At 41.2% G+C, this 25088-nt stretch overlaps 1 protein-coding gene across 1 annotated transcript in view; it reads left to right on the top strand.

The window, feature by feature from the left end:
• The first annotated feature begins 13734 nt into the window (after window positions 1–13734).
• The window catches only part of MAP2K1 (mitogen-activated protein kinase kinase 1), a 79433-nt gene continuing 68079 nt past the window's right edge, over window positions 13735–25088 (top strand). Inside the window, exon 1 of the mRNA XM_027123397.1 lies at window positions 13735–14248. Coding sequence (XP_026979198.1) covers window positions 14169–14248 — 80 coding nt within the window. The 5' untranslated portion in view covers window positions 13735–14168. The remainder of the gene's footprint in view (window positions 14249–25088) is intronic.

A 25088-nucleotide genomic window follows, 5' to 3' on the forward strand; every position in this document is an offset into this window, starting at 1 on the left:
TGAGGTTTTCTGCAACTCTGAACAGAACAGTGGTGCTATTTAGTATTCTTATACATGTATTTTATATATGCATTCTTAGATATGTATTGTTACATATGTATTTATATATATGTGTGTGTGTGTGTGTGTGTGTGAACAAAGACCTTGAGAGGACAGGTGGAAGGGATAGCCTTTGATGGCAGCACTTCTCTCCATTCAAATATGAAGGATGAGGTGTTTAGATATAAGTGTGTTATTAGGTTTTTGATAGGAAGTTAAGAATCAGAGACGATGACTGAATCACTACGTGGCTGAAGTTTTCCCAGGTAAGTGCAATGGAAGGAAAAAGGAACAAGGGACTTGAAGTATTTTCAGGAAGTGATGGACCTTGGAATCTGAACTGGATAGAGTAATGACAGGAGGAGACTGAGTGAAGATTTAAATGAAGCTGAGCTCTGGATGGGGCCTAAAGTTTGTTTCCAGGAGAGCACTTGAGCAAGTAAGTGCATTATGGTCAAAGGGTAGTGTGTTTAAATTTGTGATATTGTCACTTCCACTTTCTGTGAAAGTTGAGGGCCTTCCCAAGAGTTTTATATATACCCAGTGAGACCTAGGTTCTCAGGGTCATCTGGGCCTCTGAGCTCCTGAATCTCGTATGTTATTTCTGTTCTGAACTGTTTCAGATTAGGCCCTTTCTCCAGTTACCACAATAAAAGTCACTCATTCAGTAGATGTACCCTACTTTGTGGGGCTCCTAGAGAAAGGGTTATATCATATCTGGCAAAGCCTTCATCTCCATGCCATTTTCCCTGCTTTTCTCTCTCCTTCCCATCTCCTCTGTTATGGAGACCATTTTCCCATCTTCTTAAGCTTGGAGCCAATTGACACCCTCAGGATAGGGGTAGGAGGCAGTGTAGGTGGGTGCTCACCAACCACAAGCACTTATTAAAATACAGTATTCTTCCCAGCAAGAGCACTTCTCTCCCTAAGAGGACTTTAGTGCCATCCATTAAGGTAATAAAATGCTCTTAACCTCCATTCAAATAGAATTTCATGGAAACAAAGGGTGATAAGAAAATATACTCAAGGTGTGGTGAACTAGAAGCAACCCATCTGAGGGACTGAGACCAGTACTATTTGACTTTCAGGTCTCATGTTTTTAAATTATTTCTTCTGTGTTCCCAATAGTAAGGTATTTTGCACTTCTGAAAAAATATTTGATAAAAGGAAAAATGGTTTAGATCACTTTTGACGCTTTCATAATTTTTAAATGTTGTAGGTTCAAATGCTTTAAAGCACACTCTCACCAGATGAGGGAGCTGGGGAGCCGTTCCTTAAGTGTTTTCATGACCAAGGAGCATATTTTGAAGATTCAAAGTTTAAGAGATGTTATTCAAAATATGAAAGAAAATTTCCCTGATGGCATTTGAATGACAAAATTTCCTAGATAGAATACAAAACACTATGAACTGCAAAAGATCAATAAACTGGACTTCACCAAAATTAAAAACTTTTGTTCTTCAAAGAAAATGAAAAAACAAACCACAGGCAGGAGAAAATAGTTGCAAATCATATATTTGACTAAGGATTTGTATCTAGAGTGTATAGAGAACTCTTAAAAAAAAAACAAAACAACTCAAGAATAAGACAAACAACCCAGTTCAAAATGGGGAAAAGAGGGACTTCCCTGGTGGTCCCGTGGTTAAGGCTCCGCCCTTCCACTGCAGGGGGCACGGGTTCGATCCCTGGTGTGGGGACCGGGGTGGGGTGGGGTGGGGTGGGGAATGGACAAAAGATTTAAACATTCACGTCACCAAAGAAGATATACGGATATTAGATAGGCATATAAAAAGATGCTCTATATCATTAGTCAGTAGGGAAGTATAAATTAAAACCACAGTGAGGTACCAGTATGCATCCAATAGAATGACTTACATTTTAAAAGACTGACCATACCAGATACTGGCAAAGATGTAGAACACCTGGAACTCTCCTACACTACTGATGGGAATGTAAAATAGTTTAAACACTTTGGAAAATAGTTTGGAAGTTTCTTTAAAAGTTAAACATACACCTACTGTATGACCCAGCCATTTTACTCTTGGGTATCTCGAGAGAAATGAAAACATATCCATATAAAGACTTGTACACAGATGTTCATACAACTTTATTTGTAATAGCCAAAAAACTAAAAGCAATACAAATGTCCATCAAAAGGTGGATAAACAAATTGTGATATAGCCATAGAATGGCTTGCTACTCAGCAATCAATGGACTATTGACACACACAGTATGGGTGAACCTCAGTAAGTATGCTCAAAGAAGCCAGACCCCCCAAAAAAGCATGTTAAAGAGTACATATCATAAAATTCCATTTATATAAAATTCTAGTTATGTATAGGATAGATAAACAACAAGGTCCTGTGATAGACCATAATGAAAAAAATATTAAAAATATATGTATAACTGAGTCACTTTGCTGTACAGCAGAAATTAAACACAACATAGTAAATCAAATATACTTCAATAAAAAATAAATAAATAAAATTCTAGAAAATGCAAACTATAGTAGGGCAATGGGCAGATGAGGGAGGGATTCTAAAGGGGCACAAGGAAACTGTTGGGAGGTAGTGGATGTGTTTTATTATCTTGATTGTGGTGATGGTTTCTCCACATATGTCAAAACTGTTCAAATGTCCTTTCCACATATGCCATCTATCATATGATTATGTCTCAATAGATCTGTAAAAAAAGGTTCAAAGTATAAGAGATGTTTTTTAAATACAGAAGAAAATTCCCTCAATAGAATTTAAACTAATTTGAATGTATTTATTGAGTTCCCAGTTCTCAAGGGTATATAGCACTGAATTTGGGACCTGTTACCTTGCAGAAATTGAATGAGTAATCACTTTTTTTCTTCTTATTATTTTTTGTGTTAAAAAAATAAATAAAACCAAAACAAAACCAAACAAGGGACTTCCCTGGTGGTCCAGTGGGTAAGACTCCGCATTCCCAATGCAGGGGGCCTGGGTTTGAGCCCTGGTCCAGGAAGATCCCACATGCCATGGAGCAACTAAGCCCATGCACCACAACTACTGAGCCTGTGCTCTAGAGCCTGCAAGCCACAACTACTGAGCCCACATGCCACAACTACTGAGGCCTGCATGCCTAGCGCCCATGCTGCACAACAAGAGAAACCACCACAATGAGAAGCCCGTGCACTGCAACAAAGAGTAGCTCCTGCTCACTGCAACTAGAGAAAGCCTGCGCACAGCAACAAAGATGCAATGCAGCCAAAAATAAATAAATAAATATATATATATTTTAAAAGGGTCATGTGAATTAACTGATTATTTTATTTTATAATTGTTCTCTCCCATAGTCTTAATCCTTCAAGGTGAGAATTTTTTTTTATGTTTACGTTGCATATGGCTAAATGTCTTGAAGTAAAACAAAATAATTTCACGTGAAAAAATTATATATTTTTTATTGCCTATGAGGGCAGAAAAGTTAGGACAAAAAGTTTTGAGTAAAAGCCAAGAAATATTTCTTTTTTATAAGAAGGCACTGCAGTACATTACAGATGGAGTTCTTTTAGAAACTCGCTAAGGATTTTTCCTTTTCTAAAACAGGATGATTCAACAGACAGTTTTACAGAGTATAGAAAAACACCTGAAGAGGAAGGATTCTTTGGATTCAGGGAGCTCTTAGGCAGTTAACACATTGCTATGGAAAGAGCCTGGGCAGGTGAGACACTAGATCCCACATGCATGCCGCAACTAAGAGTTTGCATGCCACAACTAAGGAGCCCATGTGCCACAACTAAGGAGCCCATGCCACAACAAATTTGCCGCTGGTTTATAGTGTAAACCAAACTTTTCTGGTTACCAATATCTTCTAAAAACAGAGATCACACTGGATCATGCTGCTTAACTTATATGCCCTGGGACTTTGTTTACAGGGTCTGGCCAGAAAGAGGTTTATCTATTCAACAAATATTTATTGATCATCTGTATGCCAGGTATGGTTCTCAGAGCTAGTGATGAAATGGCGAGCGTGACAGATGAGGTGAACCAACAAGGAACCAAAAAATAAACAAGTAAATAAACAAAGATAACGAAGGGAGAAAACAAAGTGGTATTGTGACAAAGAGTGACTAGAGGGACAATGTACTGAGGATGAGGAAGTGACACCTGGGCACAGTCTACAGAAAGAAGTAGGCAGCCAAGCAAAGGGTGAAGACTGCTCCACACTGAGTAAACAGGAACAAGTAGGTGTGTTCAGAAGGAGGAAATAAGGTCACGGTGGCCAGAGTTTGGTGACTAAGGGGGAAAGAAGGATGAGGTGAGGTCTGGTGCAGGCAGAGCTGGAAAGTTCTTTTTTTTCTTTTTTAAAAAATATTTATTTATTTATTTAGTTGGTTGCACCGGGTCTTAGTTGCAGCAGGCAGACTACTTAGTTGCAGCTCATGGGCTCCTTAGCTGTGGCACGTGGGCTCCTTAGTTGTGGCACGCAAACTCTTAGTTGCGGCATGCATGTGGGACCTAGTTCCCTGACCAGGGATCGAACCCAGGCCCTCTGTATTTGGAGCACAGAGTCTTAACCACTGGGCCACCAAGGAAGTTCCAGAGCTGGTAAGTTCTGATGAAGGTTTTGGAGATGGAGCCACTGCTGGGCCTTAAGTGGGAGATGTTTGTTTGTTTTTGAAGATCCTCTAGCTGCTCTATGGAGAATGGACTATTAGGCAGCCAGAGGGAAAGCAGAGGCCCAGTTAGGATTCTTATGTTTGGAAGATAGAACTTAAAGGCAGCCCCACTCCTGATGTTTGTGGGACCCAGGGCAAAAGGTCAAATGGAGGCCAAATACCAAATGCTTACCTATGCAAAAGTGATAAATTAAGCTGCAGTTCATGAAATAAAATATGTTTTATCCTCCTATCTTGAAAAATATACTTTCACAACAACATGGAAGTCTAAGATGGAATTGAGATTTCTCAGATTCCCTGGAATGCCATAATGCACCTCGGGGAGAGCTGGTCCCCCAGTCTTCCTCCCTCTGCTCCCTGTTTTCATCTCCCCTCCAAGTCCATCCCACACTGCAAGGGTTTTCACCCACAGGTGCGTGGACTTCCAACCCATGAGCCAAGCTCTGTCTACACCTCTTTCAAATAGTTCCTTGGCCACACTTGGGCCTAGGGGAGTCCACGCCTGGGTGTAGTGTGCCACTTTGTTCTCAGGAGGATGGAGCAGGGAAAGAAGCCCTGCAGGCCCTGCACTGTTTAGACAGGGAATTCTGGAGTCTTGGGTGACCAGAGAATGGTCTAGAAGCTGGGGCACAGGCTCTGTGCAGGCATGACACTTTGGCCCTGAGGACTCCTCATGGTGTGGTGAGGGTGTGGCCAGACAAGGGCCAGAGTTGGGGGACTTCCCTGGTGGCACAGTGGATAAGACTCTGTGCTCCCAGTGCAGGGGGCCCTGGTTTGATCCCTGGTGAGGGAACTAGATCCCACATGCGTGCTGCAACTAAGGAGCTCATGTGCCACAACTAAGGAACCCGCCTGCCGCAACTAAGACCCGGCACAACCAAATAAATAAATATTTTAAAACAAAAAACAAAACACAGGGCCAGAGTGGAGGCTCTGAAGCCCAGGACCAGAGCAGGACTCTTCAGAGTTTTCTGACAGTTTGGATGTGGGTGGTGCTGGGAAGAGAGAAATCAAGATGATTAGAGTGGGGTGAGGGAGTGGAATCAAGTGCTCCAGTTGAGATATTTTGAGTTTGTGATGCCCACTGAGACATCCAAGTAGAAATTCCAAGGAGGCAGTTGGCTGTGTGTCTGAAACTCAGGAGGAGAGGTCTAGACCAGCAGTAATAAAATTGGGAGCTCATCAACATATAGATGGTGGAGGTCACGTAAGCAGAGAATGTAGACAACAAAAGGGACTGAGTCTGAGGCACTATCAACTAATAAATGCTCACCAACAAAATCTGGAAAATACTGAAAAGCACAAAATAAAAAAGAAAATAGTCTCACCCCTACTTTTACCTCCTAAAAATAAACACTGTTAACATCTTGAGATATTTCCTTTGTCTTCTCTCTCTCAATCTCTCCCTCTCTCTCTCCATCATATACATTTACACTGTATTTTAATAATAAAACGGTGCTCATATGTACATAATTTTTATAAGTGCTTTTGTCATTATTTTTGGAACATTTTCCCATGCCATTACATTACTCTTTTAAAGAGAGATTTTTAAACTGATGCATTAAATTTCATCACGTAGATGTATCATAAAATCCTCTATTTTTGGACATTAATTTTTTAAGATAATATAATTTATTACTTTTTTAACACAGAGAAATTCAAAGAAGGGAAGCAAGAATTGCCCATAATCTTCCTGCCTAGGAAATATCAGTTCATTTATATGGACAGAAAAATCTAACAAAATACCAAAAGGTACAAAATGAAAAGTGAAAGCTTTTCTTTCCACTCAGTAAGCCTTTCTTTCTATAGGTAATTACTGTTAACAAATTCTTGTATTTTCTTCCAAGGGGGAAAAAAACAAAAAACAAAAAGCACTGAATTCAATAAAAGAGAGCAAACAAGTTGAGTATAAAAGAAAAATTAATTTGTGTCTACAGCTTGTTATTATGAGTAATGCTGAAATATACATCTCTGTTGTATATGAATCTGTTGTGCACATCTCTGATTATTTCCCTAAAATAAATTTGAACTGTATGCATTATGGACATTATATGAAAATTTTTTTTCAACAGTTTATAAACTAAGTTTGAATGACGTCTAGATTTGTCAGTTTCTAAGTTTGGCCCCAGATTCATAAAATTTAAAAGAAGTGTGGATTATGATCTATTCAAATCTATTGAACTTATGCCAAATATGGTTTGATACCACCTGAAATTGAAGGTATGTATCAAAATTAGAGAAAGGGGTGGTAGATAAAGGAAAAATAATTATATTATTGTTATTTATAGCATGACCAAGATCTTTAGTGTCATTATAACTGGAGATACTTGAAAATGTCACAGCCAAACAAACTTAACCTGACAACTATCAAATAAAACGAATTTTACCTATCTATTATTTGGCAAGGTACCAAGACATTTTAGAAGATCGTTAGCCTGGCAATTAGAAGATGTGTCCCTGTTCTACCCCTAACTAGCTATGTAACCATAAAGGACACCACTAAACACACCGAGGCTCAGTTTTGCTATTTATAAGATGGGGTGATTGGATACCCTGACCCCTATGGTCTAGCTCTAAAATTCTAAAATGAACTCAGTCTCCCATTCTCTTTACACAGAAGCCCCATATCAGATACTAGACTAGGATCTAGTTATAAAGGTCTATCTATTCAGAGAAAGCACATGCAGATGCAAGAATAAATAGCTGTATGGCTCAGTAGTAATTCGAATGACACAACATTACTATCATTATAATGACAGTAACAATCTTTTATATTTTATGAGACCATACAGTTAAAACAATCTGGCACATCGCAGAGAAGAGATTCCTTGCTCCCTGGGAGTATATAAAACTCCAAAACACGTTGATATATCAATCAATATAATTTAAAATATCTTAAAATATACATAAACCCAGATTACATGTCATGCACAGTTCATTGCTGGAGATGACACTTTTTAAAATTTCTAAACTCTCTATAAGGTGACCTGACCTCTGAGCAAGAGTGTGAATTATAAAAAGATTGACAGTCAGATGTTATGATGGCTCTACCCATGTAGGCCGTATATGCTCTTATCACAGCTCTCAAATCTCTGTAGATTAAATGGTCACTTTCATTTTAAATTTCCTGCTTGTAATCTTTGCAAAGCACTTGGCAGGAAAAGGATGACTCAGGGGTTTTCCACTGAGTAGAAGAAAGCATGGAAAAAAAAAAAAAGTCCAGTGATGATAAGCATTCAAATAAATGTCCTGGGAAAGATTTGTTTCATCTCAAACCAGATTAGAGATTAAGAATGTCCGGGATCCTGGACTGTGATTCCAAAGGAAGTCAACACTTCCTTCTCCACAGCTGCCATCTAGGAAGCTAGTATGTCCCAAGTGTATCTTCTTTCACTGTGTTCCCCAAGGGTGAAAAGCAAAGTAACGCATCTCCTCTCTCGGATGCCAAGCCAGGGCGAGTTCCCAACACCCACTCCCCTCCAAAAAAAGGTGCCAGATCTGACATCCTGTCTGGTTGAAGCCACATCCTTAGAGAGCAATTGAAATTGCATCAGCCCTCACCTCGTTGAGGCAACTTTTCCTTTAAATGAAGGGCAAGTGACCTTAACAGTGGCTCCCAAAATAACCCAGTGGTTTCGTTGCATTTGGAGCGTCTGACATCCAGAATCGGGGAAGCGGATGTACCTCCTCTGAAGGAGGAGGGAAGGGCAGTGTTACCCTTCCCACTGTGACCCTTCACTCAGTTACTCAATAGGAACAGCTGCCAAACTCGCAGGAGCTTAAAAATCTAGACAATGGTTTATATTCCTTAGCTATTTATTTAAACATTAAATAAAAATCGGCCCCACCCTGAACAGAATGAATTACAGGCAAAGAGAGTTAATGGTAGTAAAAGCCTCTAATAAAGAGTCAGAGTTCTCTCATGACTCGAGAATAGAAAAATGTGGTATTAAAATGAAGAAAAAATGTAAGGTAGAATTGCTTCATATGGATTAACTTCTGTTGACAATAACTTTTTTAAATTTTGAATTTCCCAACTGAATTTGTCATAATAAGAGAATAAAAGATCTTAATTTGTAAGAAGAAAATATGGACTTGCCTCTAAAATAAAACTCATAAATTGATAATATCATAAAGTTCACTGATCCTATAATATTAACTGTGTGAGCATGGCTAAGATGAATGAACTCCATAATGAAAAGAGAAATTATCATTGAGTAGTGTATCATGAATGGTTATTATCTTTTTTATACTATTCTAGTTTTTTTTCCCCACATAATAAGCTGATATTAGTTACATAATTTTTTAAAAACCCACAAAATTTGAAATAAAGCCCACAGGGACTTCCCTGGTGGTCCAGTGGGTAAGACTCTGTGCTCCCCATGCAGGGGGCCAGGGTTTGATCCCTGGTCGGGGAACTAGATCCCACATGCATGCTGCAACTAAGAGTCTGCATGCTGCAACTAAGAAGTCCGCATGCTGCAACTAAGAAGTCCCATGCTGCAACTAAAGATCCCACGTGCCGAAACTAAGACCCCGCACAGCCTAAATAAATAAATAACCCACAAAATACTCAGAAGACCTAAATGCTTTAATGTGAGAAAGGCTGATATTTTCTTTCAATCTAAAAAATGAAAGATAAATAAAAATACATTTCAGTCAGTCTGACCTATTTTTTGAGGGAAAAAAAAGTTTTCTCATGACTTCTTTTTTCCACCTGCTTTATTGAGATATAATTGACATATAACATTGTGTAAGTTTAAGGTGTACAATATGTTGAATTGACACAGCTATATGTTGCAAAATGATTATCACCATAGCATTAGCTAAGCCTTCCATATTGTCCCCTAATTACCATTTGTTTTGTGTGAGAACATTTAAAATCTACTCTTAGCAACGTTCAGTTAAATACATAATACAATATTATCAGCTATAATCAATGACCATACTGTACATTAGATCCCCAGAACTTATTAACTATAACTGGAAGTTTGTACCCTTTGACCAATATCTCCCCATTTCCTCCACCACAGTCCCTGGTAACCTCTCCTCTACTCTCTGTGTCCCTGAGTTTGGCTTTTTAGATCTCACATACAACTGAGATCATACAGTATTTGTTTTTCTCTGTCTGACTCATCTCCCTTAACATAAGGTCCATCCACGTTGTTGCAAATGGCAGGATTTCCTTCTATCTCATGGCTGAATAATATTCCATTTTGTCTATACACCAGGTCTTCTTTGTCTATTCATCTGTTGACCAACACTTAGGCTGTTGCCATATCTTGGCTCTCATGAATAATGCTGCAGTGAACACAAGAGTGCAGATATCTCTACCAGATAGATCTGGTAGACCTTTTTTTTTTTTTTTTTTTTTAAATTTTTGGCTGTGTGGGGTCTTCATTGCTGCACGTGGGCTTTCACTAGTTGTGGCGAGCAGGGGCTACTCTTCATTGCAGTGCGCGGGCTTCTCATTGCGGTGGCTTCTCTCGTTGTGGAGCACGGGCTCTAGGCACAGGCTCGGTAGTTGTGGCACACAGGCTTAGTTGCTCCGTGGCATGTGGGATCTTCCCGGACCAGGGATCGAACACTTGTCCAATGCATTGGCAGGCAGATTCTCAACCACTGCGCCACCAGGGAAGCCCTGGTAGATCTATTTTTAATTTTATGTTTTTTTGAGAAACCTCCAAAATTTTATGTTTTTTTGATGTATCAATTTGCATTCCCACCAAAAATACCCAAGGGTTCCCTTTTCTCCATGCTCTGCCAACACTTATGGCTTGTTCTTTTGATGATAGCCATTCTAACAGGTGTGAGGTGATAACTCATTGTGGTTTTGATTTCCATTTCCTTGATGATTAGTGATGTTGAGTAAATTTTTTTTCCTCTAGTAATTGTTTTATTGAAGGGTAACATAGATCCAGAACATAGATTGTTTTACTGAAAGATAACATAAATCATAACTGGAACACTCTTTCCTGTGATCTCCCCCCAGATCAAGAAAGCAAACATTACCAGTACCCTAAAAGCCTACTTCAACTCATCTTCCTGTTACTTTCCTCCTCAACGATAATGACTATCCCAACTTCTACCACCATAGATTAGATTTGCCAGTTTTGAGCATATATATATATATATATATATATATATATTTCTTGTGTCTTCTACTCAACAGGATGTTAGTGAGATTAACTCATATTGTTGCAAGTAGTTGTAGTCTATTTTCACAATGCTGTATTCCATTGCATGAATTTACCACAATTTATCCATTTACTGTTGATGGACATTTGGGTTGTTTCCCAATAACTATTATGAATAGTGGTGCTATGAATGGTCTTATACATTTCTTTTTGGTGAACATATATATTGATTTCTGTAGGTATATGTCCAGGATCAGAATCTCTGGGTCATAGGATAGATGTTCAACCTTATAGTACATACTACCAAACAGTTTTTCAAACTGGTTGCTCAAATTTATACTCCCACTATCAGTGTAAGAGAATCCTGTCCTAGTTGCTCCACATCTTACCAACATTTGATATTATTTGTCCTTTTCAGTTTAGCCAGAATAGTAAGTGTAGTATTATAGTGTATTTTATTATTATTGTGGTAAAATATACATAAAAATTTTACCATTTTGACCATTATCAAGTGTATACTTTAGTGGCATTAGGTACTCACATTGTGGTTTTAAGTTGCATTTTCCTGATAACTAAAGAAATTCAGCCTCTTTTCATGTCTTTTTCTAGTTAAGGTGTAGGAGTTCTTTAGACGTTATACATATGCGTTCTTTTTCCAATATATGTTGCAAATGTCTTCTTTCTTTTTACCCCCACCCCCTTTTTTTTTTTTTGCAGGATCTTAGATCCCTGACTGAAGATTGAACCTGGGCCACGGCAGTGAAAGCACCGAGTTCTAACCACTGGACCGCCGTCTTTTTACCCTTTTTGAAGGTCAAAATAATTAACTTTAATATAGTCTAATTTATCATATTTTTCCTTTATGATTTGTGTTTGTGTGTGTGCATGTATGCCTTGTTTAAGAAATCTTTGCCTACCCTAATGTCATGAAGATATTCTCCAATATTTTCTTTTAAAAGTTGTGTTTAGTTCTATAATCCATCTAGAGTTGATTTGTTATGTATGATGTGATGTAGTGGTCAAGACTCATTTTTTTTCCCATATGGATGTTCAATTGACCCAGCACTATTTATCCAAAAGGCTACCCTTTCCCCCACTGCATTGTATTGTTATCTTTGTCATAAATCAGGTGATCAAATACAGATGGGTTTGTTTCCAGACTCTATGCTACTCCATTGGTCTATTTGTCTGTTCTTGTGCCAGTGTCTTAAATACTGTCTTAAATACTCAGTCTTAGATGAATCTTGATATATGGTAGTGAAAATCCTCCAGCTTTGTTCTTCAAAACTCTGTTAGCTATTTTATTTTTCCCCTGAATTTCCTTGTTGATGTAGTGGTTGTTTTAATAACAGCTTTATTGAAAGACAATTCACCCATTTAAAGTGTACAATTCAATGGTTTTAATAAATTCACAGAGACGTGAAACTATCACCACTATCAACTTTAGGATATTTGCATCACCTCCTAGAGAAATTCTTTACCCTTTAGCTATCATTCTATTATACTATTCCTTGCTCAACTGTCCCACCAAACTCTAAGCAATCACTAATCTACTTTCTGTCTCTATAGATTTGCCTGTTGTGGACATTTTATATAAAAGAAATCATAAAATATGTGGGTTTTTGTGACTTGCTTCTTTCACTTAGCATAATGTTTTCAAGGTTCATGCATGCTATAGCATGGATCTGCACTTCATTCCTTTTTATGATCAAGTTATATTCCATTGTATGGATGTACCACATTTTGTTTATCCGTTCATCAGTTGATGGACATTTGGGTTGTTTCCACTTTTTGGCTGCTATGAAAAATGCTGCCATACATTTGCATAAACATTTGTATACAAGTGTTGTATGGATATATGTTTTTCATTTCTCTCGAGCACATAGGAGTGGAATTGCTGGGTCATATGGTAACTATATTTAACTGTCTGAGGAACTGCCAGATTGTTTTCCAAACTCTCTGCACTATTTTACATTCTCATGTTAATCTTTAAACAATTTATAAAAAATGTTTTAAATCGAACACTTTATATACATAATAACAAAACATTCAAACAGTACCAAGGGCTACAAAATGAAAAGGGAACCTTACTCTCTATATACTGCAAACAGCTGGGTGGCTGATAACCTGCTCTGGTCCACCAGGTGCAGAGGCTTACATTGTTTTACACACCTAATGCCTTTAGGACTGAATACTTTAGGAAGGGAAAAGGGAAAGAGATGGACTGAATGTGTATTCTGAATCACCTGAATCATCTTTTATCTCATTAAGCTCTTTATTCACATCTTATTTCTTCAAGTTTTATAGAACTGGAATTATTGGTCGAAAGGGCTTTTTTTCCCAAAGGCTTTAAAAATACATTCCCAATCTGCTCTCAGAAAAGGTTGCCCCAATTTAAAGTCTCATCAGCCCTGAACACCCATCTCCCTGTACCCTCGTCAGTAGATTAGTACTGTGTATTACCGTTTTATATGTATCTTTCTACTTGCCTGTTCCTTAGGCACAAGGAGTCTCTTGACAAGTTGTCTATTCCTCGACGTTGCCTCTAGAAATAAGAAGGGGTCCTTTTCTTTATTCGTTTTATTATTTCATCTCCATCAACGTGACTCGGCCCGTGGGCTACAGTCACCTCAGCGGAGGAGACCGCGTGGCGACCAACTCGGTCCAGGTCACCTCCCTTCCCGGTGGGTCCACCTGGGTGCCTCTGTGCGGCAGAGGGCGCAGTAGAGCCAGCGCCGGACCCCACCCCCAGGGTAGCACGCCGCGCCCCGTGACGTATTTCCGCGTCATCTGCCGCCGAGGCGTGTTCCCATTGGCTGCCGGCGAGGCAAAAGGGGCGGAGCCGAGTGGGAGTGTGGAAAACGCAGCTGCCCGGGGGGGGGGGCGGGGGGCAAGGCTTCCCCCTTCCCTATCCCTCCCCACCCCTCCCCCGCCCTCCAGGCCCTCTGGGACTACTGCGCCGAGTCGCTTGGAACGCGGCAGTGGCGGCGGCGCACTTTTCCGGGCTGTGGCTGGAGCAGCGCTGTGGTGCGCGCGCGGCGGGGCCCCTCAAGCCCTGGGGACCGGTGGACTGAGGGAGAGCGGGAGGGAATCCCGGGGCTGCGGTGCTGCGCCGGTGGGGAAGCCCTTCGGTCCCCTCTGAGCCGAGCAAGTGGGACGGGGGTCTCCTGAGACCGCCACTGGCCACTCGGCCCTGACGGGACCGCGCAGAGCGCGTCCCCCGAAGGCAACCCCCGGGCCCGCAGCCCTGATTTGGCCCCGCGCGGCGGGCGCGGGGCAGCTCGGAGGGAGGAAGCAAGAGGGGCCGCCCTCCCCTCGGAGTTGCGAGCGCCTTCCCCGGGTCCAAAATGCCCAAGAAGAAGCCGACGCCCATCCAGCTGAACCCGGCCCCCGACGGCTCCGCGGTTAACGGGACCAGCTCGGCGGAGTAAGTCTGGGGGGAGGCGAGCACCGGGGCCGGGCTGGGGAGGCCGGGGCCCGGGCTCAGGAGCCGAGTCGGCTGTGCGCGGCGCGCGGGGCTCCGCTCGGGTCGTCACGTACGTCTTGGACTGCCAGGCGCGAGGAACTCCCGGCCGCAGAGGTATCGGTGACTAAGCACTGATTGTGCGCCTGACTCAAGACCAGTCAGTGGACCCAACGAATCGCGATGCCCCCATCCCCACCCTTTTCCCGACCCTTTCACCCATCCCTGATCTCTGGTCATTTTCCTTCTCCCTAAAAAGTAAAAACCGGTTCATCGCCCGCCCCTACCCAGCTCTTTCCCCCCAGATCCTCTGCATTTCTGGCCTGTAACCGGGAGAAGGGAGCAGATGTCTTGGAAAAATTAAGATCGCATCTGCGTCTTTGAGACCAACTCGGTATAGAGTGTGGAGTTGGGACCTGTGAGCAGTCTTCACCTTCGTACCTGACACCTGTGGGCTGGGAGTGCCTCGTTGCGGCCGCTGCCTGGCCAGCGGGGGCGTGTGTACACCGACATCACGGTGGATTTTCGCTTGTCGACTTTGGGGGCTCTCATTCCTTGGCCTTCCTGGAAACTCTCTTGTCTCGAAGGGAGCGGTTTTTCTTTTCTTCATCTGACTTTTTAATTCATTCATTCATTAAACAAATCTCATCAGTGTCTCTCCTGGCTGTTCCTTACTTGACCATAAGCCCTAACTTCCGACCTGAGACATGACACCATGGTCTTGGAAATCACACACAAGGTGCTCCATCTCTGCAGCTTACAGTGTTGCTCACAAACCAGTCAGTACTTTGTTTCGTTAAACAATGATGTGGCTGTTTCATGTATGTTTCTGAGTTCCCGCAACTCTTGAGTCCTGGGTAAGGGACAAGACTGCCTGAGGGAGAAAGAAGACCCGGCGAGTTGGAGAAATAACCAGAGAAGATTTAGTTCTTAATCTCTTACCTGCACACTGGAGACTTTAGGAAGCCAGCTGATGAAATGAATAGATTAGGCTTGGATCTTCTACCCTTTGGTGATTTCTGTAACCTTCCTTTGACTCTCTCAATTTTAATCGCCTGGGGACCTGTTGGCTTGGTGGCTCTGTCCATCCCTGTAATGATCACAAGGCCAGTGGTGGACAGACCTGTGATGTGAGCTCAACCACATTCCTCAGACAAACTCCTTTCTTTTCTTTTTTTTAAATTAATTAATTTTTGGCTGCATTGGGTCTTCGTTGCTGCGCAGGGGCTTTCTCTAGTTGCGGTGAGCGGGGGCTACTCTTTGTTGCGGTGTGGGGGCTTCTCTTCATTGCAGAGCACGGGCTCTAGGCGCTCTGGCTTAGTTGCTCCGCGGCATGTGGGATCTTCCCAGACCAGGGCTCGAACCCTTGTCCCCTGCATTGGCAGACGGATTCTTAACCCCTGGGAAGTCCCCAAACTCCTTTCAATACTGTAGTGTCTGTTTTGCATGATATTAACTTGTACAGGTTAGTGGATTACTTTGCAAAGATTGGTTCAGTTTTAGTGTGCAGAATTTTATGCCCTTAAAATAGTATGAAAGCCCCCCAGGGCAGGGAAGGACAGGACAAATTTTGAATGTTGTGGCGTGATCATCGTGCTCCCGTTTGATTTGGAGGAGGGTACTGAGTGGAAGTACGTTCTGTTGTTAATTGTGACACCACTGCTGTGTTCTTGCAAAGGGGAGGAGTTTCGTTATAAGAAAACAATACAGGGAGGAAAAGAAGAAATTCTCCTGGAGTTAGTTGGTGGCAGATACGCTTGGGTGGGACTGGGAGATTCTAAACAGTGGTTAAGAGGTGGGATTCTGGAGTCAGGCTAAGTTTGTGGTTTTGTGACCTGGGACAAATCTCTCTCGGGCTTAGGTTTAGTTTTTTCATCTGTGAAAATGGGTCTAATGATAGAACCTATTTAGAGCAGTTGTGAAGATTAAATGAGCTAATAGTAGGAAACCTTCCATGAATGTTAGCTGCTGGTACCTTTGTTACTGGGTAGAGAAGCCTCAAGGAAGCTAGAAGGTAGTTTCCAGTTGTGGCGGTGGATATGTGTGTTAAGGTGCCTTAGCTTCTGGATAAACGACTCTCCCTTGCTCAGTTTTCTGTGCCATGTACACCTACCTCCATGACTCATTGCTGTGTTACAATAGGAGGCATCTTTGTGTAGGCTGCCTGAGACAAACAGGGACTGTTCCCCTACAGTTCCTGCCACTAATGGGGGGAAAGCTGTATACATCTACATTCTTTTTTTTTTTTGCGTTACGCTGGCCTCTCACTGTTGTGGCCTTTCCCGTTGCGGAGCACAGGCTCCGGACGCGCAGGCTCAGTGGCCATGGCTCACGGGCCCAGCCGCTCCGCGGCATGTGGGACCTTCCCGGACCGGGGCATGAACCCGTGTCCCCTGCATCGACAGGCAGACTCTCAACCACTGCACCACCAGGGAAGCCCACATCTACATCTTTCACCTTTTTCAAGCAAAGCTGATGTACTCATGATTTCTGTGATTAGACTAGGGCACAGTTTTGAACATTATCATACAGTGTAAACGAAAGAAAAAAAATCCATTGACGTTAAACAACTCTTGGTACTAACTTGGCAAGGTTGCTTCTCTGTGGCTTTCTGGCACCTTGAGACTGGTCTCTAACATAGCACTTACCCCTTTCAGACAGAGCTGGGTTATGCATAGACCTGATGTCTATGCAAGTTCTGGGGGTCCTTGAAGAAAAAGAATGCAAAAATATTTCTTCTGCAAGTCTGTAAAAATATATGAGCATATTGCAAGGGTGCCAAGTTAGAATGAAATAAATTGGAAATAAGATCATATCATTTCCCTGTTTAAAATGTTTTCATGGTTTCATTGCCGTTAGAATAAAATTCAAACTCCTTATATTGGGCTATGAGCCTGCTGCTATCCCCCTCCTGCCTGCCCCCCACTCCATCTCTTTAACCACATTTCCTGCTGCTCCTTTCCTACATTACCCTGGTCCTCTTTCACTTCCTCCACGGGATGGTCCATACTCCCTCCAGACCCTTGCATATGCTGTTCCCTTTGCCTGGAATGAATCATCCCTTCCTGTTCCCAAGCTAGGAAGGAAGCAATCTTCACCTCTCTGCATAAATGTCATTTCCTCAGAGTTGTTCACAGACCACCTAATCTAAAGTAGGTCTCTCTTTCTCATGTCACCTGATTTTTTAATGACATTTCTTCACTGTCCATAATCTTTTTTAGGGTATTTTAAATATTTCTCTCTTCTGTACACCATAAACTATAAGCATAGGACTGCCCTTTTTGGATTCACTCTTCTGTAAGTAGTACGTAGAATAGTACTGGCACATAATAAGTGCACAAATGTTTGTGGAGTGAATCAGTGAGAGAATGAAAGTTCTAATATTTGCACGTGTTTAACAAACCTTTTAATACCTTTTCGTTTTTTTCTCTTATTTTCCCCTTTACTCTCATTCCCCCTTCCCCATTTACCTTTTTTTCACAGGCACCATCTCACCCACTCTGGGTTATTTAATATATGGTCTTATAATTCCACCCGTTTGTTGGCTATATGTGTGCCTTTGGGAGGTATGCAATAGATAGTATCGTTCTGTGTGCTTAGAGTGCTGAATGATATTGTACTATTATTCAGCCTTAAAAGAGAAGGGAATCCTGCCATTTGTGACACCATGGATGGACCTGAAGGACAGTATGCTAAATGAAATAAGCCAGACACAGAAAGAAAAATACTGCATGGTCTCAGTTTATATGTGGAACCTAAAAAAGTGGAATACATAGAAGCAGAGAGTAGATAGGTGGTTAACCAGGGGTGGGGAGGTGGGGGAAATGGGGAGATGTCCGTCAGAGGATACAAAGTTGCAGTTAATAGGAAGAATAAGTCTAGAGATCTAATGCTTAGCATGATTACTACAGTTAATAATACTGTATTGAATACTGGACATTTGCTAAGAGAGTAGATTTCAGGTGCTTTTGTCACGCACACACAAAATAGTAACTTTGTGAGGAGGTGTGTATGTTAATTAGTGTGTCTGAAATAATCATTTCACTGTGTGTGTATATTGAATCATCATGTTGTGCACCTTAATTATATTCAATTTTTATGAAAAATCCTATTGTGCTATAAATCTACATCAGTTGGGATAGACTAGAAAATCTCAGTAGTTTGACATGCTTGCAGGTCAGTGGGAGGCTGTGTTGATTGGATTCCATCAGGGACTCAGGCTGACGGACACACCATGTCTGAAATATGCTTAATGAAAAGGGAATCTTGTGAACCACATTCTGGCTTTTAAAGTTTCTGCCCAGGAGTGACACATGTCACTTTTGCTCCCATTTTTGTAAAGCAAGTCACATGGCCATGTTGACCTTCAAAGGGGGCAGGGGCCTTCTTGGAAGGAGGATAATCAATAATATTTGAACAGAAGCAATGACCACCCTAAACTTTTATTTCAGTTTCTTTTGTTTTAACCAAACACCATGTTTCTGCACTCTGTTCATGCTGTTATACATGTATCTAGTTCATTATTTCTCTTAGTTACAGAGCAGTCAGTCTTGTGCACGTACCACATTTTACTTATTATTCCTCCAGAGAAGACAATTGTGTTGTTTCCAACCCCTTGCTGCCTCAAACAGTGCAGCCATCGCCATCCTTGTACGCGACTCCTTTTGGACTCTTGTAAGAGTTCCCTGCAGAATGTACTCAGAAGTGGGATTGCTGAGTCTTAGGGTACCTTGCCTCTCCTTCCATGATAAGGCACATACTTAATCTCTTTGTGTTTTAAAGGAACGCTTTTAATCTCCACAAGGAGAAGTGTGAGCCCTGAGTAGAATTTGTGGTGGCAATGCAGGGTACTTCCCGAGTCCTCACTTTTTCTTTGACCTTGGGCAAGTCCTTTGTACTTTCTCTCTTTTAGTTTCCTTATCTGTAGAGTGAGGATGAGAATGGTCTACCAAATCTTTGCCTTAGTGGCCTACAAGGCCCTGCCTGATCAGGTTCTTCGTTTTCCTCCACTGTCCCCTTCACTTATGTGCTCCAGCCATGCTGTTCTCTGTGCTGTTCCACAGTCGGTTGGGCACATTCCTATCTCAGAGCTTTTGCTATTCCCTCTGCCTAGAATTCTCTTCTGCCAAATACCCACATGACTTGCTCCCTCACTTCCTTCAGACCTCTGCTCAAATGTCTTTACAGAGACCATCCCTGAGCACTCTAATTATAGCACTCTCTGTCATGCTCTACTCCTTTATCTTGCCCTATTTTTCTTCATAGCACTTATCACTAATTAATGTTGCATTGTCCATAAGTATTTATCTGCACCTCACCCCACCCGCACTAAAATGTATGCTTCATGAAGGTGAGGACTTGATTTGTTCCTTGTTCAGTGAGTAGATCAGTATCTGGCCCATAGAAGGTACTCAGTAGATATCTGTTGATTAAATGATTGAACCATTCCCACCTTGAAGGAGTATCATGAAGATTAAACAAGATAACACATACAGAAGTGCTTTGAAGGACATATGGTGCTGAATAAACAAGAAGGTGCATTGCTTGGCCTTGGCGGCATCCACAGCTTTTGGATTTGGGGCTGAAACCCTCAGACTTAATTATTGCATTCAGAGCATCGTTCATAGCGTCAGCAGTTTCTGCCACGTTTGTAGGGACACACATCTGTTAGTGTGAAGGTCCTTAAGGAAGGGGACAGAAACATTGAGACAGGTTGTTGTGCTTTTGGGGGATCTCTTATGGCCTTACCTGGGATGTACACCGTGATAACTAGAAGCTTTTGAAGTGGTTTTAACTGATTTTGTAGTTCTGAACTTGGATGCTTCTACTGGTTTGTTGCTGCAATAACTAATACTGGCACAGTCTTTTGAGAACAACTTCAGGTGAAAAGTAGGGCCAGCTGAAGCCCGTATCCTTGGGAAGAATGTCTCTGCTGTTGTTGTAGCAGATACAGAAATGGCAAAAAGTTTCATAAAAATGACTTAGCCCAGAGCAAGGAGATGTGTGGGGTGCTTGTTTGAACATAAACACATACAACATTTTACTTTCACTTACTTATGCATCTTTGAAAGAAAGGGAGAGAATACTTCAGTTAGCGCTACCCATCCAGCTCAGTTTTTCTCTGCCTGATCCCTTTATTGTCCTCCCATTGCCCCAGCACACTGCTTCTTACCTCTGTCCGGTCTTGCTCACATGGTTTCCTTTGTCTGGAATGCCTTCCTCCACTTTCCTGTGTGATTTTATTTTTGTCTTGTATTTGCCACCACACTTTCAGTGAGGGGAGGGACCTTGACTATCTTGTATACTGATATTTCCCCGGCGTCTTGCCCAGTGCCTGGAATGAATGAATGCTGCCCATCTTTCAAGACCTAGCATAGAGTTCATCTCCCATGTAGCCTTTTCTGAGTAACTCCATGCTATTCTAGGACCTGAGTTCGAGACTCAGTTATGCCCCTTCTTAATTGTTGACCTTTGGCATGTCATTTAACTTCACTGAGTCTTGGTTTTCCTCATTAGTAAAGGAAGGATGATAATATAACACACCTGTGAGGGAAGGCGGGCAGGTGCGCATCACCAAAATAATGTGTATGAAAGCACTTTATGATTGTTGGAATGCTATCCAAGTGGGAAGTGTAGTTAGTGGTGCCCGCTTTGGTTTCTTCCTTCTCAGCTGACTATTACCTTTTGTTCTTAATACCAAATTGCAAATGTTGATAAATCATGTTGATTTGGACATTTTATATGCTGCCTGTTATTTAAAGTTTAACCCAAACCTGCATCTAATCAAGCCTTGAGATCTAACTTCCTGTTTACAGCAAATACAGGGATGGAGAAACAAATTAAATGATACCAGGAGGAAACAAGCATGCAAATTCAGGATGTGCAACATTCTCTAAGACAACTGACCCAGTCTCTTTCAAAAGTCAATGTCATGGGGGAAAAGTAGGGGAATGGTGCTGTTAGAGAATTAAGAGACTAAGGAGACATGTCAACCAAATGTAATGCATGAACCTTGGTACTGAATCAAAAAATGCGATAGCTGTAAAATGAATTCTTGGGACAATTAGGGAAATTTGAGTAGAGAATTAGGGTTAATTTTTTAGATGTAATAATGATATGATTATGTAGGAGAATGTTGTTGTTCATAGTTGATATGTGAAACTTACTTTGAAATGGTTCAGGGAAAAAATACACATACCCACATGGTAGATAAAGCAAACAGGGCAAAATTGTGCACAGTCGTTTAGTTGGTTAGTGTGTGAGTTTCACTGTTCTATTCTTTCCATATTTCTGTGTTTGAAAAAATTCATAATAAATTTTTTAAGAGTACCCAAGGATTAAAATTCATCCTAAGCCTTAGGCCCCTTTTAATTTTAACTCACGTTTTCTCTCTCCCCTTTTGTATTCTGGCCTATATTGTGTAACAAACATCACATTAAATGCAATATCATTTTGAAGTCTTATGCTTTCTTATTCTCTAAATGTTCCTTATGTGTCTTTTTTTCATTAATTTGATTATATGGGACCATACCTTTTTGAACCCCTGGGTCTACATCACTATACTCTTAATATAGTAAATCATTATTGGTAGATTGGAAAAAAACAAAATAATGTTTAAACAAAACAAACCACCACCAACAAAAAACCCTTCCTTGCGCGCTTCCCTCAGTCTGAATTGGTAGTTATTTCTACCACATCCATAGGAAGTACAGGTCAAGCAATGGTGAATCTTTCTGACATGTTGAGAAAACCTGGAGAACCCACAGACTGGGAAGAAGATGAGGTGAGCCTGAGAAGAAAGCTTAGAGTCCCAGTTTTGTTTCTTTTATTCCCTTCCAGAAGTTGCCAGTTTTGAAAAAATCATCTTGGTCTCTTTTGGCCACTTGATTGTGTTTTTTCTTCATGTCCTGTTCTTTGCCTGAAAGCCCATGAGAGCTGTTTGAAGGCTCACATACCTGTTTGCTAAGTTAACACCTCCCAGAATGAATTGCATTTTTGTTTTTAAAAGAGGTGTTTTCTGAATCCTGGTGCAGGGCCTACTGCTAAAAATGCTGATCTCTGCCTCTCATTTCTTGGTGAAGCTCCCAGGGGTATCCTGCTTTGAGTCAGATTAAGAAGAGGTTACATGGGGGTTGAAGAAAAATCGGACAAAGGTAGAGTGATTTCTTTTCCCCCCAACTCCTTTTTGCATATTTGCCTGCTCAAGTACAACTTCAAAAGAAAATTGAATGTATCAACACCTTTTTAAAGAAAGAACCTCAGACATTAAATTTTCCAGTTTAACTTTTGGTTATTCCATTATAGGCATATATAGATAGCTGTGATCAGTTGATGGGTCTCTCCTCCCCCCCATTTCTACACATAGACATAATTCTAATGCTTGTCATTTATTTTTGGCTAAAGAATAGGATTTGGCTTTACAAATGACACTTTGTTGATTGTTTAGGTGGCTTTCAAAATTTTATTATTTATTGTTACTCTTATGAATGTTTTAAACCCATTTGTTTTGTTCTTTGAGATTAATTCATACACAGAATCAGAGGCAATGAACCATGTTATGGCTTTTGTTACATATTAACTGAATATGTTCCATAAAGAGACAGAACCAATTTACAATGTATGTTTGAACTGGTCCCTCAAGCTTCAGGAAGTTGGCTTTTTTTTTTTTGAAGTTTAATGATTTTTTTTTTTTTTTGGAGGGGGAGGACATATTACAAGCAAATGATCCTCATTTCAGTCCCTTCTTTTTTTCTAAATTTATTGATTTATTTATTTATTTTTGGCTGTGTTGGGTCTTCGTTGCTGTGCGCGGGCTTTCTCTAGTTGTCGTGAGTGGGGGCTACTCTTTGTTGTGGTGCGCGGGCTTCCCATTGTGGCTTCTCTTGTTGCAGAGCACAGGCTCTACGCGCGCGGGCTTCAGTAGTTGTGGCATGTGGGCTCAGTTGTTGTGGCTCGTGGGCTCCAGAGCTCAGGTTCAGTAGTTGTGACGCACGGGCTTAGTTGCTCCGTGGCATGTGGGATCTTCCTGGGCCAGGGCTTGAACCCTTGTGCCCTGCATTGGCAGGCATATTCTTAACCACTGTGCCACCAGGGAAGCCTTAGTGATTTTTTTTTTGATAGTTTAATAGGACTCCTCCTCAGTCTGCTTTACTTTAATTGTTTGCCAGTCTGTATTTTTGAAATGGGATTATTTTCTGTATTTCATCGATGCAATCTAAACTAATATTTAATGAATGCTTACCAAATGTAATTTGCTATGCTGGATGCTGTAGGTGCTAAGATTGTCTTTGCCTCCAAGGATCTTAAAATCTCGTATGGGAGGGGAGGGAGAGGTTGCAAAGACACAAGAAGAAGGAAACAGATGGCTGCAGAGTAAGAAAAGTGCCCCAGGAGAAGAGGTACAAAGAAAGTACTGTCAGAGATCATTGAGAGGAGGAAGAACGCACATCCAGTGGGGAAGATTAGGAGAGCCTTCACAGAGGAGATGACATTTGAGCTGGGTCTTGAAGGATGGCTAGGATTTCCATGGGAATGGGGGAGGGGGGGCATGGCAGGAAGAGAGCTCAGGATGAGCAACTTCACACAAGTGGGAAAGCTTGGGATGTGTGGAGGAGCCGGCAAGTAGTTTAGTGTGCTGGGTGCATCGCTGCAGGTAGCAGGAGATGAAGCTGGAGAGGTAGGTGGGATGGTTTTGTGGTATCAGCTGAACATTTTGAAAAGTTTCACGCAAACTTTTCTCCTCCTCTGACCCTTCTTTAATAGATACGTCTATATAGCTTTGATGTGCTTTGTATTTTATTTATTTTTTGTTAGTTTATGTCTTTTATTAGCCAGTACACAGTTACTTGTCTTCTGGTTTGTTGAAGCAATAGATCAGTGTGCTTTGTATTTTCAAGTTTTATAAATTATGTGGCTACTACATTGTCCCACTGCAATGTTTTCCTTTTATATTGTATTACTTAGGAAAAAATATTTTTTTATTTTGCAAAGCATGCCTTTTGTATGGTGTAGGCTACTTTTCTTTAGTATTAAGACATCTATCATCATGTCATAACTAACAGGAGTATGGGGCTTCATTTTCTTCTAGACTTTTCTGCCCCTTATATGGTCCCATCTAGGATTAATTAATGTTCTTGGTGTGAGGTATGGGTCTATGTTAATTTTTCTACATAGTGAGTTCTAATATCTTCATGGAGTTTATTAAATAGGATTTTTATCTGTTGTATTTTCAGGTTTACTTTTATTTGGTCTTTATGGTATTTTTATCTCTTTCTAAAATTTCTTTTTAACTCTTATTTAGTTTTGATAGTCTTTTTTTTCCCTTTTCTTTTTTTTTTTTGGTACGCGGGCCTCTCACTGTTGTGGCCTCTCCCATTGCGGAGCACAGGCTCTGGACTCGCAGGCTCAGCGGCCATGGCTCACGGGCCCAGCCTCTCCGCAGCATGTGGGATTTTCCCGGACCGGGGCACGAACCCGTGTCCCCTGCATCGGCAGGCGGACTCCCAACCACTGTGCCACCAGGGAAGCCCTTCCCTTTTCTTAAATTGGGTAGGGTTAAAGAAAACTTTAAGAATTGTCATGGTTTATCTTTCCATTTATTAATGTCTCCTCCTCTTTTCCTGTTATGGTTTTATAGTTTCTTTTGAATAACTCTCTTGTGTCCTAAGTTAATATTTTAAATACCTAACGTTTTGATGCTGTTGTGATTGAACATTTTTAAATTTGTGTTTTCTCTTGACTGTGGTTTGATTTGTATGAATTGTTTATATCCTGCAGCTTTTTAAAATTCACTATTCTATCTAGT

This window comes from Aethalodelphis obliquidens, unplaced genomic scaffold (genome assembly GCF_003676395.1).
Source record: "Aethalodelphis obliquidens isolate GAN/ISIS:26980383/991018 unplaced genomic scaffold, ASM367639v1 scaffold26, whole genome shotgun sequence".
In the NCBI taxonomy this organism is placed as follows: Eukaryota; Metazoa; Chordata; class Mammalia; order Artiodactyla; family Delphinidae; genus Aethalodelphis; species Aethalodelphis obliquidens.